At 51.2% G+C, this 17,518-nt stretch overlaps 1 protein-coding gene across 12 annotated transcripts in view; it reads right to left on the reverse strand.

Annotated features, from left to right (window-relative positions):
* The window catches only part of DLEC1 (DLEC1 cilia and flagella associated protein), a 65,689-nt gene that overhangs the window by 3,793 nt on the left and 44,378 nt on the right, over window positions 1-17,518 (reverse strand). For all 12 annotated transcript variants that reach the window (XR_004383097.1, XM_032861199.1, XM_032861203.1 and 9 more), the window contains 12 exons: window positions 15,479-15,618; window positions 8,274-8,427; window positions 7,492-7,602; window positions 6,412-6,542; window positions 5,752-5,943; window positions 4,755-4,825; window positions 4,173-4,324; window positions 3,461-3,579; window positions 2,894-2,964; window positions 444-649; window positions 233-349; window positions 17-142 (listed from right to left, as the gene is read on the reverse strand). Coding sequence is in view for 11 of the 12 variants with exons in the window: in XM_032861199.1 (XP_032717090.1) it covers window positions 17-142; window positions 233-349; window positions 444-649; window positions 2,894-2,964; window positions 3,461-3,579; window positions 4,173-4,324; window positions 4,755-4,825; window positions 5,752-5,943; window positions 6,412-6,542; window positions 7,492-7,602; window positions 8,274-8,427; window positions 15,479-15,618 (1,590 nt within the window). In the remaining variant the exon portion in view is untranslated. The remainder of the gene's footprint in view (window positions 1-16; window positions 143-232; window positions 350-443; window positions 650-2,893; window positions 2,965-3,460; window positions 3,580-4,172; window positions 4,325-4,754; window positions 4,826-5,751; window positions 5,944-6,411; window positions 6,543-7,491; window positions 7,603-8,273; window positions 8,428-15,478; window positions 15,619-17,518) is intronic.

A 17,518-nucleotide genomic window follows, 5' to 3' on the forward strand; every position in this document is an offset into this window, starting at 1 on the left:
GGCATGGAGGGCTCACCTCATCGTCCAAGCTCATGAAGCCCAGGGCGTAGCCAACACACTCCACCTTGTGCAGGACATCAGGGCCCAGGACCATCGGTGTGAAGGAGATGGAGATGGTGCTGCTGCCCCCTGCAGGGACCACCTGACACGGACAGTAGCTTCAGTGCTGCTCCTGCCCATGGAGCTGGTGCTGCTGCCCCCCAGTGCAGCAGCCCCCCCCTCCCTGACTCACCACTTGCTTGGGGCTGATGCAGTACAGGTGGTCAGCGGGCACCCCATCATGCTCCCGCAGAATGACTGAGATGAGCTTCTGTGAGACCCTGTTGCTGACACAGGAGCGGTCCTTGGCCTGTCATCAGGGAGTTGTTGGGGCTCACACAGGCTCAAGGCTCACTGGCCCCAGCTCAGCTGCCATCCCATCCCACCCCTCCACCCCTGCTCACAGTCTGGGAGGCTTCGTGGCTGGAGTCCGAAGTGTTGGAGGGGCTTGGGGATAAGAAGGGGCTGCTGCTCTCAGGGGTCTCTGGGCACAAGAGGTCATTCCCAGCTTGGTCCCGCAGTGGGAAAGGTGGCCCATAAAACACCAGCAGCTCCACCAGCCGGTCCTCCCTGTCTTCCGGCATGTAGGTCTCCCAGTCTAGGCGGATGTCTGCAGGAGGGAGGGGGAGGGCTGAGGAAGGGGCAGGCGAATCTTCCCTGGACCCCTGCCCCGCTACCCCTACTGGTGCCTATTCTCCCATACTCAGGGTGGAGAGGGGTCTCGCCTTCTCCCTAATGCCACTTCAGGCAATTCTTGTTTTAGAATAGACCACAGGCTGCGTCAGCTGGCTCTGTCAGCCCTACCTAAGGATTGCAGCAAGCAGGCCCTCCCATCCAAATGCGCTGCTCCAGGTCCTTGGGGCTCTCCCCACAGCCTCCCCAGGCACTCCAGCCCCTCTCCCTGCCTTCTCCCCTCCATCAGCTCCCACTGCACTCACTTCCTTCCCCAGCTGGGCTCATCTAGATGCCACCATGTCAACCGCCATCTTGCCAGGATTCTCATCCCTCCCTACCCCCAGCCTTCTACCCACCTGACAAAGCCTAACCCTGGAGAACTGAACTGACCCTTGGCCCCACTGTCACGCCTTCCCTGGTCTCTGACACCTGAGCTGCCTCCTGGGCACGGGGCTGCTGGGCACTGGGCTGCTGCCTGCAGCTCCCCTCCCCAAAGCCCCCACATCAAGAAGGCCCTGAAGTCCCATCGCAACACCCCCATTGCTCGGCAGGTATCTCCGCTATCCCCCTTTCCCTCCCACCTCCGTCGGCTTCCACCCCCTCTCAGGGGCCAGGCATGCGCAGTCTCCCCACCTTGAACAGTTTTCCCTCCACCAGAAGACCTTTCCAAACCACCTCTGTCCCTCCACAGCACACTTGTAGGACCCTGTCCACCATCGCCTCCCCCACTCTGCTCTCAGCCACTCCCCAGCTAACATCTGACTCATGGTTAGCCCTGCGGGAGACCTGGCGAACAGGCTTACGTTCCTGAGCTCGTATTTCTTCAAGCTATTACCTTGGCAACTGCCTCTTATACCCACCAAATCCCCCTCACCAAGGCCACCAGTGACCTCCACCCTCCCACCGAAGTTCAGTAAAGACAGAGAAATGGAGTGTGATGATGAGTCCCGAGGACAAGAAGGGAACCACCAAAACAAAAGAAGGTAGAAGAGAAATTCCAAGTTAAACAAAAGGAAAATGGCACCAAGTCACAACAAACAAAAGAAAGTAGAAAATGTAAAATCATGAAATAAGCATGTAGACTATTCCTATTAAAAGCTAATGTCAGGTTGGTCTTTTTAAAAGCTCAGCTCTCCATTGTTTACAAAGAAACATATCAAAATGATGAAGGGTAAAAACGGCAAAGGCAAAGATATGACTCAGTTCTCAAATGCATCTAACAGCTAAGAAGTAAAACTGCTGGAAACACCAGATCTTTCCTTTTAAGCCTGTATTTTTAAGTAACTTCTACACCCAGTACGGGCCTCGAACTTACAACCCCGAGATCAAGAGGCACAGGCTCTATCGCCTGAGCTAACCAGGTACCCCTGGAAATGCCAGGGGATCTTGAAAAAGCCAATTCGAGCAGTGAATTCAGTGCCCCTTTCCTAACTGGCCAGACTCCATGGATAGACGAAGCAGGGACTCCGTGGACAGACGGAGCAGGAGGGCAGGCATTCCCCTGCTGCATATTCTTTACAGGCACCAAGGAACTTAAAGTCAGAGCTGCTCGGGCCCTGCCCCTGAAGACTGGCTCAGCCCCTCATGGCCCAGCCTCGGGATGCCTGGAACCCTGGTCCACCTCCAGACCGCCAAAGCTTTTCCTACGGCCCGGATACCCTCCATTCCCATATGCTTCCCCAGGCCCAGCTGGTTCGTCCTGCCTCCTGGACGCCCCCTGTGCGGTCCTCCAGCAGTCCCCTTCAATGCACTCAACCTGACCACGGCAACCCCACCAGCACAGTGGTGAGCTGTCCTGTTCCCTCTGGGTCCCCAGCACCTTGTACAGCACCTAGCTATGGCACAGGTAGTGCGGGCTGAAGGGACGAGAAAGGTGTCGCCCACCAGTATCTGTCCTTGTGCAAAGTGAACCTGATGAGAGCAGGGCACCTGTGCCCCACAGACACTGGGGGATCCCAGGGGTGAGCAAGGGGTAAGCATCCTGTCCTAGGGCATGGAAACGACTATCTCCGACAACCCCCAACTAGCAGGTCACTCCCCACCTTGGCTCTCAGGGGCCTCCCTCAGTAACCCCAGGCCACCTGGACTCCTGGGTTAGAGTGCCATCGTCCTCCAGCCTGGCCCACCACATGGCACGACATGTCATGAGAGCCCCAGTTTTCTCTCAAAAGCCTCTCACCACAGGGGCTGGAGTTATTCATGCGAAGGATCCGGGTGACTGTGTCCCCTCCAGAGACCCGGGTGCCGAACCTGGAGGCAAGAGACCAGGCTCAGCGCCACCACAGCAGGCACACACAGTGTAGGCAGGGCTGGAACTGGGGCCTAGCACGGAGGAGGCCCGCAGCGGTGGTGGATCCTGAAGTCACGGAGACCTTGGGCTGGAGGCCTTCCCGTGCAGCGCCCAGTGAGTGTGACCCAGGACTGCTCAGTGCCTTGGTAGCACCTGCTCCCTGCCCCACACCTCCTGACAGATCCCCACTCGTGGTATGTGGGGCCCAGGGTCTGGCACGGCCCTCAGGCCACCCTGACTACTGGCTACTTCTCTCTCCAACTCCCCCAAGCCCTGTGCAGACAGAAGCCATGGCCTCAGAAGCCTCTCCCTTCCCGGGCAGCCCTGTCCTGGGGCTTTCTTGCTGGGTGGTGCCATGAAGCCTTGGGCCCCTTGGAGAGCAACAAGGTCAGCATGTGCAGCCAGGGTGATGGCCAGAGGGTCTCAAGGGTTGGGTGATGAGGCCGGTGCGGTCACCTGATGATTGGTTCCTTCTGTAACTGGTCAGTGGTATAGTAGGTGGTCCTCTGGGAGCTGATGGGGCAGCCCACCACTGCCATGTGCACTGGGATGACTGCTGGTGGCAAGTCCCCCACCTGCAAACGCACACCAATCCTGGATCCCTCTTGTCCCCTGCCCTAGAAGTCCCTGGCTCCCCATTCCCCTCCTGTTCAAGGCCATCCCTCCAACTGAACAACAGACAGAGTTCACCCCTCTGCACTGAACTAGGAACTCCTTGTTGGATCATCCGTTCTTATTTGTCCCCATCCAGAGGGACCCCACAGGAACCCATGCACAGCAGGCACCCCCTTCAGGCTGAATGAGTGAGTGAAGAGCCAATGGGAGAATGAGTGACTGCACCAAGGGCTAGGTGACATGTGGCTCTGGGAGGCTGTTACTGCTTTGCCACACTCACGCTCCTTCAGGTCTCGAGTCCTGGCCCAAGTAGGCAGCCTATCAGATTTCTCTGCCCTCCTCAGTGTGCCCAGCCTCAGGGGACCCCGTGGGAAAAGTTATGAAATGTTCTGCTCCCGAGAACCCCTCCCGCCTGAATCCCTGTGGTTGCTGTGGATGCGAATGCCCATCCCAAGCTCACAGGCATTGTCCTCCAACCAGGACAGATCCAAGAGGCTGAGGGCCTGGAGCTGGGGGAGGGAGAAGCTGAAGGTGAGGCCGGGCTCAGGCTTACCGTGCAGATGAGGTTGTCCCAGTACTCGCCCCACATGTTCGCATAGCCTGTGATGTCGATGCTTAGCTGCTGGTGCGCCCCCAGCATGCCCTGAGAAATGTGGGGAAAGAAGGCAGCTCCTTTCCCATGAGACAACATGCTTTCCATAAAATCTGGGTGATAACCAGGAATGGGATTCAGGACTCCAGGGCAAGAAGGAGGTCCAAACCCTCAGGAGTTAGCAAAGCACTATACCAGACAAGCCAGTCCATAGCCCAGACCCTCCTCCTGGGAGGCCAGAATCCAGCAGGCAGCCTCCCTCACCTCTCAGGGACCAGGACCCCATAGGGAGCCCACCCTTCTGAGTCAACACCCATTCCAAATCCAAACCAGACCCTGTCCATGGGCTGTATGTCCTAGCCAGGAGATGGCCCCATTCAAAAAGGGTGTACCATCAGGCAGGGGGCCATGGCCATCTCAAAGATCTTGCTAGAAAAGACACTGACATGGGGTCTGTGACCAGGGTCCCCTCCCTGCAGCAGGTGGCCCAGCCCCTGAAAAGGCCCCAGGAAACCCTGCTCTGGCCCACCATGGGGCTCTTACTCAGCTGCTCTCGCTTGGCCAAGTGTTCTCGAATCTGAGACGTCTTCAGCAGGGCAGGGGGCATGTCGGGACTTCACCAGACAGGACACAGAAAGAGCAGCAAGCCATCAGGGCTGTTCCCCAGAGCTGAGCCATGCCTCCCAGCAACTAGCATCCTACCAGGCGCCCAGTGGAGGAAGCCGGCTTGGCCTGCTCCTCCCAGGGAAGAGGTCAGGTCTGTTCACCTCCCTCTCTGGTCTTGGCATCTGCTACACCCCCACCACCCAAAGCCCTGTGGCTATAGGCCACCTGCCAGCCCAGGGACTGCCTTCCAAGAAACACAGAAGGGCGCTGGGGTAGAGACCTCTTACCCCCAGGCTCTGTCCTGCTGACCCTGGATACCAACCGAGCCCAGACTCATCTCTTGCCCAGCCTTCTGGTCTTTCAGGCCCTGTTTCTGGTCTTTCCTGCTGACATCTGTCCAGCATCGAGTATCCACTAACTTTACTGGACTGGGAAAGTTAATGGCTTACAAACCACGAGTGGCTCCCCATCACCCATGGCAGTGGTTTTGAAGTTGGGCTCTCCTGCCTTAGGGGACGGAGCGGTTTGCTCTGGTGTGCTGGTAAACTGCCAATTTCTGTGGCGTAAAACCTTCCCCAGGCTGACGTCCAGCTACAGATTTGCAGAATGCCTCACTGTGACATCTCTGACTTCATGTCTCCGTCGGCTGCCAGGAACTTCTCCCTCACCTACTGGCCTGAACCGCCTCATCTACCAGGAGCTCCCTCCAGTCCCCCACCACAACCCCAGCATCTCCCAAAGGTCCCCGCAGAGTCTGGGAGATGGGTGCTGGGAGTGGTTTCTCTACGTTTCTCCACGTATCCTTGTGAAAACACACCTTTCTCACTCCTCACACCAAACAGCCTCGGGCTGCCTGAGCTACACAGATGCTTAACGGCAACCCTGCCAGGCCCCATGCTCCCTGGGGACTGCCCCTGAGAGAAACCAGACTTACAGGCTGGCCTTCTGGGTCAGGCTGTTCTGGGGACTCCCGAAGTACTCAAACTGGAGGTTGAAAGGTGTCTGGATCGGGGAGTGGTTGGTCAGGATGAGCCGGCAGCTCACGCGGGTCCTCAGAGGCACCGTCGAGCCGAAGTCAAGGTGGAGCTCCTCCAGGCGGTCTGGACACAGCTCCGTGCTGGGCACACTGCCCCAGGCCCAGGGCACTAGTTACATGCCACCCTCAGGCCTGCCCAGAGAGCCCGCTGGGATGGGAGTGTGAGAGCCACCTACACACTAGGCTTCGCCCTTGGACTGCCTCCCGTGAAGCTGCTGGCCCACAGACACATCCTTCTTGTCAGCTCGTGACACCAGGAGGGGCCTCAACCACAAACCCTCTCTGACCAGGGGTGACTGGCCTTGTGTGGGAGAGCCCAAGCTGCCTACAGCCCTGTCCCCTGCATCTCCCACCAGCCTGGACGCCATGTCTCCAGGTGTGTGGGGAAAGACCACACAGAGGGCAGGGTTTGGGTAGAGAGATCTGCTCCAGAGAGGTGGGGGGGTGGCACAATAATACTGTGGCCCTTTCCTGGCCACAGGAGTCAGCTGGGAGTAGGTGCTGGTCCTCTGGGTGGTTGCTTCAACCCTCAGGCCCTGACCCCAGCCCTGGGTTTACCTGCTGTCAGAGTCCTCCACAGAGGTGGCAATAGCCACTTGCAGTCCCTGGGGCTTCCCAGAAATGCCCAGAACCAGTGGCTCCTTCATGCCTGACACGGTACAAGGGAAGGCCAGATCAGTCAGCTCTTCCTATAAGAAAGCGCACCAAGGACACATCACTACCCGTAAGTGCCCCAGATGGTCTTGCCTAGAAGAGGTGGTTGCTGTGGGGCCCTCAGCACAAAGGCCTTGACCTCTGTCTAGTCTCCACTCTGTGAAAGGGCTCCCCAGTCCCTCCAGTGAGCCACCATTCACAGGTCCAGCCTGACATTCCACACCTTCCTCAGGGCTCCTGGCTGAGTCTACTCCAAATATCTGTGCATAGCCCCATGAAGGGAGACCCTCCAGGCGGGCCTCTGGAGAAGCCATACACTTATCCTGATGAAGCTGTTCCCACAGAAATCAAGCCCATCCCAAGTGAGTTCTGTTCCATGTCTGCGTCCATCTGCCTATCATCCTAGTGCTCAGATTCAGCTGAGAAAGAAAGTCCACCATCTCTGGGTTTGCCAGGGAGAAATGGGACTGGGTCTGCAAGCCTCCGCAAGGAAGAAGTCTCTCTTCTCACCAGAACCACAAACAGCCAGCAACCCCCAACCAAGTCCTGAGCACATTCTGCCCCGAGGGCCTTCCTGTGGGCCATGCCAGGGAGCAGCTGTGCCTTTCTTCCAGGAAGGTGGCCACCGGCTAACCTCTCCCAGTAGCACCCAGCACAGGGCCTGCTGTGAGCAGCAGTTCTGCTCTGCATCTCTGGGCAAATTGGAAAGGTGGGCCCACCTACAGCTGCAGAAGAGGGGAAGGGTAAAGCTGGTGCCAAAGGCTGGACGTGGCCAGTGGGTTTGAGAGCACGTTCAAGGCCTGCTCCAGGCTTCCGGACTTTGTATCCCTAGAGAGCAGGCCTAACAGGAATGGGGACCCCAGGCACAAAGGCAAGAAATCTCTTGCCCTCTTACAGGAGTGGGGTTTGAGGCAGACCTCCCTGCCAACACATAGTTCCGGGGAACCTTCATAGTCCCTCAGGCCTCCTCCCCACCTTACTCACCTGGGTATGCGCAGTCAACTCCAGGTTGAGCTGGCGCTCCTCACTGGGACCCAGCGTGCCCCGTCTAGGGGAGATCTTTGCTGTGCAGACGCTTGCTTGGCGCCCTAGCAGCTGGCAGACATAGGACCTCTTGTCACATACTAGATTCCCAGCATGGACCTGGGGTCCAGACAGTGCTTAGTCCTGGGGCACACTCTGGTGGAGGCTGGCAGTCTGGGGGCCCATGGCAGGGCCAGAAAGTGCTGTTTGCTCACTGGTGGGGATAACCCACTGTTCCCTTCACCTCCCTTCCACAACCCTGGGCAGACTTCCCACCTGTCAGGAGTTGCCTGGACTAAGCTAGCTGCCCTGGGAGGCCTAGAGTGATGGTGAGCAGAAGGCAGCTGCCTTGGAGGCACAGGACACGGCCCCACCTCCCACGGCATGCAAAGGAAGCTCCACAGTGAGCCCCACGTGTGGTGCCTAGCAGGGCTCACAACAGTGTGGGGACCAGTCATGGGCTATGCTGGCCGGGAGCCCTGGCTGTGTGCTCCAGAGACTCCTTCTCAGGTAGGGAACTGGAATTCCCTGGAGGCAGGGCAAGGAAAAACCAGACAGATGTGCTGCTCCTTCAAGGAACCCAGCATGTCGGATCACCATGGGGCAATGGGCAGGCTGCGGGAGAGAAGTGAGACTCTGTTCTGGGGAGCACCTGGTGGGCAACTGCAGGCAAGGCCCGCTCCACATGGGCCTCTGGTGCTGAGGACTGCAGACCCGGTGCTCAACAGCGCAAGTTCATTCACCTTGCCCCAGTGGAACCGGGTAGGCAGGAGTGTGCCATTGATGAGTGTGATGGTTGTCTTGGTAGGCACGCCCAGGTAGAGGTTCATGACTTCCATGTGGCTGCTTTGCAGGTACACGTGGGGCTCCTGTACTTCGGCATACACAGGAAGATAACTGGAATACAAGGAAGTAACAAGTATACTGATTAGAGAAGAAGAAACAAAACCATCCCTATTTGCAGATGACATGATGGTCTGTGTGGAAAATCCCAAGAAGATTGTATTTTAAAAACTTCTTAAAAAACAAAAACAACAACAACTATAACAACCTCCCACAATTAATGAGTCAGGTGTTAGGGTACGGAGTCGACCACCCCTCAATTAGACAGAGAACACTCTTGACAATGCAAGTCACACAGTGAGGTTTATTTCCAGCTAGCTGGGTTCCAAGTATACGCCCGGCACAGCGGGTTTCAACAAGGACCCTGAGCACTCAAAGCCAAGGGTTTATATAGCATTTTCAAGGCACTTCTTCATGGCTACATACATCTCTTGCACCCCACTTTGACAGTTTAACTTTGTTTAATCTTTTGCTACCCCAGCATCACCCTGGTGCCATCCTGGGGGTTAAGTGAGATTTAGGTTTAGAAGAACTTTCACCATAACTACATTTTCTTCTGCTTCAGCCTCCCACAGTTTTGTGGTGGGGAGGGCGACCTTTGGCCTCCAGGAACTGAGCCATTTGTCTCTGGAAATTGGGCCACTGAAGAGATGGCCTTTTTGTTGTAAATCACCAGGACATTTGCAAACCAAGGGAGACTCCTGTCTTGCAGGATTGTGATCTGTGCAAGTTAACTATTTGTTTTTCTTTAACTTTTGGTCCCTCTAGCGCCATCACCTAACTGCCCTGATGGTATATGATTAAGTCGTTTTTTCAGGTTTTAGCTACTTTCTCTTGTCTCAAGTCACGTACGCCCTGTGGGCTGGTTAGGGACGCTCAGTAAAATGGCTTCCCGGCCTTCAGGATGGCCATTCTTATGCTAACCCACACTTAACAGTGCAAGGTGCCGGCTTTGCTTTGCCAAGATGGCTGTACTTATGTCAGGGCTAGACTCAAGGTGGGTACAGCCTTGTTTTTCTTGGCCTCCACACCTGGAGCTGGTCTCCGGGACTTGCTTTTAAGTCCCCTGGGGGAAGGGGAGCAGGGACAGTGAAATAGGTCCTTACACAGGAAAGTTATAAGGTTCAAATTCACATTTTTTATATGCTAACCATGAACATGTGGACATAGGAATTAAAAATACAATGTTATTTATGATTGCTCAGAAAAACTGAAATACTTAGATGTAAATCTAATAAAACCTATACAAGATTTATATGCTGACAACTACAAAATGCAGATGAAATTAATCAAAGATTTAATAAAAGGAGAGACGAACTATATTCATGGATTAGAAGACTCAACATAGTAGGGATGTCAATTCTCCACAAATTAATCTATAGGTTTAACATAATTTTAGGAAAAATCCCAGAAAGGATTTTTGTAAATATAGACAAGCTCATTATAAAATTTATAAGGAAAGACAAAGGACATAGAATAACTAAAGCAATTTTTAAAAAGAAGAATAAAATAAGAAATTGCTGTATTAGGTGTTAAGACTTTATGGCTACAGTAATCAAGTTAGTGAACCATTGGTGGTGAGATACACACACAGACCAACGGAACAATATAGAAAATCTAGATATACATCCACTCCAATCCTTCACAAACTTTTAAATGACAGAGAAGGGGAGTGAATACTTCCAGACTCATTCCAAAATGTATTACTCTTGGAACAAAACCAGACAAAGACATCACAAAATACCACTGACCAATATCTCTTATGGCTACAGATACAAAAATCCTCAACAAAATACCAGGAACCCCAATCCAGCAACATATAAAAAGGATCATACACTGACCAAACGGGATTTTTTAAAAGAATGCAAGGTTGGTTTTAACATCCAAAAGTCGATGTAAAACACCATGCTGAGGCACACAAAGGACAAAAAGGACAGAACATTTCAATAGATGCTGAAAAAAACCTTCAAGGAAGTCTAATTTTCAATTTTCAATAGAAAAACAATCAGCAAACTAGGCATAGGAGGGAACTTCCTCAACCTGATAAAGGACATCTACAAAAAGCCAAGAGCTAACATCATACATAACAGTGAAAGATTGAGTGCTTTCTTTTTAAGATGGGGAACAAGACAAGAATGTCTACTTCTGCATCTTTTATTCAACACTGTACTGGAGTATTAGGTCCATTAAGCAGGAAAAAGAAATTAAAAACATCCAGATTGGACAAGAAGAAGTAAAATAATCTCTATATATGGATGACACAATCTTCTATTTAGAGAACTAACTAAAATAATAATGAATTTAGCAAGGTTGCATGATACAAGATCAATGAACAAAAATATTTTTATTTCTATAAAGTAGCAATGAATATTCATAAAATGAAATTAAGAAAACCAGTCTATTTCCAAAAGAAAATGACACAATCTTCTATTTAGAGAACTATTTAGAGAACTAACTAAAATAATAATGAATTCAGCAAGGTTGCATGATACAAGATCAATGAACAAAAATAATTTTATTTCTATAAAGTAGCAATGAATATTCCATAAAATGAAATTAAGAAAACCAGTCTATTTCCAAAAGCACCAAAAACGATACGTAAGAATAACCTTAACAAAAGAAGTAGAAGATTAATACATTGAAAATGCCAAAACAGGGCGCCTGGGTGGCTCAGTGGGTTAAGCCTCTGCCTTCGGCTCAGGTCATGATCTCAGGGTCCTGGGATCGAGGCCCGCATCGGGCTCTCTGCTCAGCGGGGAGCCTGCTTTCTCCTCTCTCTCTCTATGCCTGCCTCTCTGCATACTTGTGATCTCTCTCTCTGTTTCAAATAAAATTAAAAAAAAAAAAATCTAAAAAAAAAAAAATAAAAAAAAAAAAAAAGCCAAAACATCACCAAAAGAAAAAAGACCTAAATAAATGGAAAGACATTTCATGTTCACAGATAAGAAGACTTTTAATACGGTTAAGGTGAACACACTCCCCAGACTGACCAACAGATCCAGTACACTCCCTATTAAAATTCCAGCTGGCTATTTGCCATAAGTGATAAGCTGATCCTACAACTCCTATGAAAATTCTGAGGACCCAAAATTGCCAAAACAATCTTGAAAAAGAAAAAGTTGAAGAATTCATATTTCCTGATTCCAAAACTTACTACAAAGCCATAATAATCAAAAAAATGTGGTACTACCATAAGAATAATTATATAGATCAATGGAACAGAATTGACAAGCCATAAATAAATTTTCACATGTATAGTCAATTGATTTTTATTAAGATTTTATTTTTTTTAAGCAATCTCTATGCCCAGTGTGGGGCTCAAATTTACAACCCTGAGATCAAGAGTCACGTGATCCACTGAATGAGCCAGCCAGGGGCCCCTGATTTTGACAAGGGTGCCAAGACAAGTCAGTGGGTAAAGAATAGTGTTCTTAAAAAATGGTGCTAAGGGGCGCCTGGGTGGCTCAGTCAGTTGAGCGTCTGACTCCTGATTTAGGCTCAGATCATGATGTCAGGGTCCTGGGATCAAGCCCAACAGCTGGGCTCTCTGCTCAGTTGGGAGTCTGCTTCTCCCTCTGCCTGCTACCCCTCCCCCTGCTCTCACACTCACTCTCTCCCAAATACATAAATCTTTTTTTCTTTTTTTTTGAAATGGTGCTGGCACAACCAGTTATCTGCATAGAAAAGAATGAAGCTGGATCCCTTCCTCATACCATACACAAAAATTAACTCAAAACAGATCAGAGACCTAAATGCATGAGCCCAAACTACAAAACTCCTAGAAGAAAATCTTTGTGACATGAGATCAGGCAATGATTTTTTTTTTATGAAGATTTTAAAATTTTTATTTTTAAAGATTTTATTTCTTTATTTGACAAACAGAAAGAGCACAAGCAGGGGAAGCAGCAGGCAGTGGGAGAAGGAGAAACAGACTCCCCATTGAGCAGGAAGCCCTACGCGGGGCTCAATCCTAGGCATCCCTGGTTCATGACCTGAGCTGAAGGCAGACGCTTAACAGACTGAGCCACCCAGGTGCCCCAAGGCAATGGTTTTTTAGATATGACCTCAAAAGCACAAGCTACAAAAGAGAAAAATGAAGTGGACTTCATGGAAATTAAGAATTTTTAGGCTTTGCAGTATATCATCAAGAAAGTGAAAGGATATACCTCAGAATGGGAGGAAATATTTGAAAATCATATACCTAGTAAGAGGTTCATATCTAGAATATATGAAGAACACTTACAACTCCGTAATAAAAAAAGACAACCCTATTTTTTAAAAGTGGGCAAAAATCCCCAGAGACAGTTCTCCAAAAAAGACATACAAAGGGCCAATAAGCACATGAAAGGTGCATCAGGAAAAAAAAAAATCAACCAAATCCTCAGTGAAATGTCACTTCACACACTGGGACAGCTACCATGAACAGATCATGAGGATGTGGATAGACAGGCCAGCAGGGTGGAGAAGGCGGGAGGCTGGGTCGGGATTGGCCACGGTTACACCTGCACCATTATATAATACCCTGTGCCATTTGTGGAAAACTGTAAATAAAGAATAAAGAAGACATACGATGCTGTTCTAATGAGAAAGAAAAAGAAGGGCGGCTGTGATCAGATTAGCTAATGACACAGAGAACAGACTATTTAAACTCCCTGGAGAGCTCCCCTAACAGCAGAACGGGGCGCCTCCCCGGCAGGAGGGGTCCGTGGGGAAAGGGCCGAGGACTTAACTCAAGGCTGCCCGGAGGTGAGCATGGCCAGTTCAGGGCCCATCCTGCAGGAACCCTGGGCCTCTCAGCTATCACCGGGGAAAAGAGCCACAGAGCCCCACTTCATTCCTATTTACGGATAAAGGAATGCAAAGATTCGGGTCGCTGGCCTGTGGGTTGCCTCTACTGCTTGTCTTGGCTGCCTTCCCCAACACTGGTCCATCCTCCTCCAGTGTTCAGGTCGCTGGGTACTGACGGCGCTCACGCACACTCGGCTCCCTAGAAGAGGAGTGCTTTCCACACCTACACCCACTTCCTCAGAAATGAGACCACCAGCTGCTCATGTAAGTCTCCTTCCTCTCACACTCCAGACCCCGAGTGAGCAGCCGAGGATTACTTACTGTACAAGAAAACCCACCAACTGAAGGTGAACGATCCCAACAGCAACATGAGGAAACAAAAATGAGTTTCCTTGGTGGGGGATCTGAGATGCTGTTGCATCCATAAGACAATGACATATGGCTCTAAAAAAGGAACCATCTGAGAACAGAAAAGCTTGGAAATTTAAAAATGTGACTGCCACAAGGAGGGCATCCACCCAACACTGAAGGAGCACCCGGCAAGGCCAAGGACATCTCCGTGAACAAGGAGCACAAACCCTGAGAGATATGAGGAAAATGGTTCAGCTCCTGACGTACAGATCCAGCAGGTCTGTGGTGGGCTATAGCCTTTATTGTTTGGGGAACTTTCCCACCAGGCCGACCCTCCCCCTCTGGCACAGGCATGGGGGGAGGGGAGGCACGTGACCCAAAGAGGCCCAGTCAGAGCCGGAGAAAGCCGGTTTTATTTTTCTCGAAGGTTGTTAAGCTGGAAGTGTGTGAGCCTGAGCCCTAAGTGGCCCCCGCCCCCAGGGCATAGTGGCCAAGGGCCCTAGCCCTCAGGGGAGAGAAAGGCAAACAGAGAAGCAGAATTAGAGGCGGGGGCAGGGGTGAGGGAAGTGGGTAGAGAACGAGAGAGAAGCAGAAGAACGGACCCAGGAAAAGACTGGAGCCCATGGATTCAGCAGGGCAGGAACGCCCAGTTACAGGAGCCAACAGCTTCCCAGTTTTGCTCAAGTTGGTTACATCTGTGTTTCCATTACTTACACCTGGAACCATTCTGATTCAGGCGGGGTCCTTGAAGAACAAGAGAGGTGGGAAAGGAAATAGGCAGACTTAATAAAAGGCATTCTTCCAGAGGAGAAAGACTTAACCTTGGTATTTAAGGCCCACAAGATGCCACATGGGACCAGTGAGACAGAGTCACACTGAAACCCATGCTGGGTAGAAATACATTCAAACCGAATGGACACAGGTGGTACTACCCCACCCCCAGCCATCAGGTGGTCACATTTAAAAGTCAGATTCTATCTGTGGCTGTGAGAGTGTGTAGGGTAATGGGCAGTCTCCGGCACTGGAGGTGGAAGTATAAAATGACAGTCTTTTGGGAGGTAATTCAAGAGGATCCATGAAGATTTAAAATAAGCACTTCAGTGTTTTTCTAGTGAAATACCAAATATATGCAGAAATGACTATTATTAACAGCGTAAATATATATACAGTTTAAAGAATTATAAAAAGAGCACCTGTGTACCACCCTCACCCAGCTGAAGAATGAATATGATGCTTCAGAATAATTTAGGAAGGGATGAAGGATAAGAATGAAACAGTATTTGTAGTGATATGATAATTACTGAAGGTAGGTGATGGGTACGTGGGGGCTTATTATACTGCTCTGCTTTTATGTATGTAAGAAATTGTCCACAAGAAAGAAAAAAAGGCAGGCAGGAAGGGAGGGAGGGAGGGAGGAAGAAAGAAAGGGAACAGCACCAAAAACCTTGGAGGTTTCCAGTGTGGGCCTCCCAGAAGACAGTGGTATTTGCTCATTTAGGCACGTCACAATTTTTGGTGTCCGTTCTCCTGCTGGCGAACCCTGGTCGTTTCCAGTTTTTCACGACTATGAACAATGGCAACGAGCATCCGCTGTGAGTGCTCGGCTCCCAGGGCACACGTGTGTGTTTCTCGGGGAGCACCTCTCTGAGGGCTGATGCTGGGTCACAGGGAAAGCACAGTCTTCACTTTACTGGGTGACACAAAATGCTGCTGTGATTATACTTATTTCTAATCTTTCATCACACAAACTGGAAGGATACACCCTATAATATGACCAGTGGGTTTTCTCTGGGTCATGGAATTCCTTTTCTGTAATTTCCAAATCTGATAGAATAAACAGGTTTCACCACCTTTAAATTCTTTAATGACTCCAAATCCTTCATGGCATACAATATCCATATACTGTGAAGAGGTCTGGAGTGGGCTGTCCTGGCTGTGCCCTCCCCGCCCCTCCCCGCCCCCTTACCTCCAGGCCCCGTTCACCACCTCCAGCTCCAGGACGGTCTGCAGCCGCTGACACTGCTTGGCCTCCAAGGTGATGGTCACTCTGCACTCCCCCAGAGGGTGAATCTGGCCACTTGAGGGCTCAATGTCGAAGGGAGACACCTGACGTGGAGGTCAATCCGGAAGAATGAGGAGAGAGGACACTTGGAATTGCAGAACTGGCAGCTGGGTCGCCCCCAACCAGGGTCACCCCCAAGCCGCCCTGACTCTTCAAAGAGGTGCTAGGAGGCAGGACAAAGCAAACAGGGAGAGCAGGGCCCTCGGGATAAAGAGAACAAAGACCAAGTCTCTAAGTAAAGGAGAGGGTCCCCATGTCCTGGCCCAGATCTGAGAGGTAGAGGACAGAGGACGTGCCCCAAGGGGAAAGGGGAGACACACTAGGGCAGGCTCAGTGGCTCTGTGAGGTCTGCCCAGCCCCAGTGAGCACACATGGGTCAGGACCCTGAGGGGTCTAAGGAAGGCAAACCACCAAGTCACCAGATTGGGAGTAGGGCGATGCTTCCATGACTACCCCCCACCCACAGTTGCCCACTGCAGGCTTGAACCCCTTAGCCTCCATACCAGCCATAGGAAGGGAGAAGAGAAGGGCAAAAGCTTAGGAAGAAGAATACACCTGGGGGGGGGGGCTCTCTACCTCCCTCTTCTGGTCCCAGACCTGCAACTGGTCTGACTGAAGGGCCCCGTGGTCACACTTGCCTAGTGAGGGTGTCACTGAACATGGAAAGGTCACACCGAGGAGGGATGCTCTCTCCTCTGTGGTCTCTTCATTCCAGGAGACTGAGACAGTGAGTGCCAGGCCCTGCCTGGAGGGCAGCCTACCCACATTGCAGAGGCCTGCCATCTTCCACCCCCTTCCTCCCACCCAGTCTGCCACGCTAGCCAAGGTCAGGTGCAGGCTGCCTGTCTTGGGCTCTGTGCTCTCTCTCCTTTTTTTTTTTTTTTTTAAAGATTTTATTTATTTATTTATTTGAGAGAGGGGCAGTGAGAGAGAGCATGAGCGAGGAGAAGGTCAGAGGGAGAAACGGACTCCCCATGGAGCTGGGAGCCCGATGCGGGACTCGATCCCGGGACTCCGGGATCATGACCTGAGCCGAAGGCAGTCGTCCAACCAACTGAGCCACCCAGGCGTCCCAGGATCTGTGCTCTCTTGTTTCCTCCCTGGTGCTGGTGGGAGGGAGGAGCTGGCCTAATTCAGTAAAAGCAGCTCATGTGCTCAAGTCTGGGCCCCAAGCTCTAGTAGTAAAGAATAGCCCCTTTGCTTTTCTTGGTCTTTGTTCCTCACATGAATCTCCCCAGGAGTCCTGGGGGGATTCTGTAGGCCAGGACTACATCTCTGTGCCCCTGACCTGAGCACATCTAACAGACCCCAAATCCCAACATTATTTTTGAGAGCTCAGAAGAACAGAGTACAGAGAACTGTAGAGACAAGGATTCGTACCAGCCTCAATTAAGACTAAATCTTAACATACTATGAAATTGACGGTTACTTCAATTATAAAAAAATTATCATTCTTCACAGTGGGAAAAAAAGCAGAGGACCTGATGATTCCACCACACACTAGCTGTGTGACCCTGGGGAAGTCACTAGCCCTCTCTGTCTCTATCTAGTAAGGAGCACGGCTGTGCTCTGTGCTCTGGGAAGTCCCAGAGTACTTAAGGAAGGGGACTAGGGTGGGGGGAAAAGGCAGGCTGGGGCAGCAGGCACCTAACAAGGGCCTCTCTGGGTGGCCAGAGCAGTCGCACTTTATTCTCCATCTTGAGCTTCTGCCTAAGGTTTCATTTGAAGAAAAGCTTCCTGCCTAAAGATATTGATACCACCCTGTCCCTGTCCCCATCTTCCATGCTTCCCAAATCCAAGCAGGGAGACCAATAAGCCTGGACAGAAAGTGCAGAACTCAAACCCTGTGTAACAGGGCCCTTGCTAGCGGTTCTTGGCAATGGTGTTGGTAATTTGAGACAAATGGTCCCAACTGCTAAGTTTCAGAGTGCCCAGAGGGAGAAA

Source organism: Lontra canadensis, unplaced genomic scaffold (assembly GCF_010015895.1).
Source record: "Lontra canadensis isolate GAN:19392208 unplaced genomic scaffold, GSC_riverotter_1.0 scaffold20, whole genome shotgun sequence".
Classification (NCBI taxonomy): domain Eukaryota; kingdom Metazoa; phylum Chordata; class Mammalia; order Carnivora; family Mustelidae; genus Lontra; species Lontra canadensis.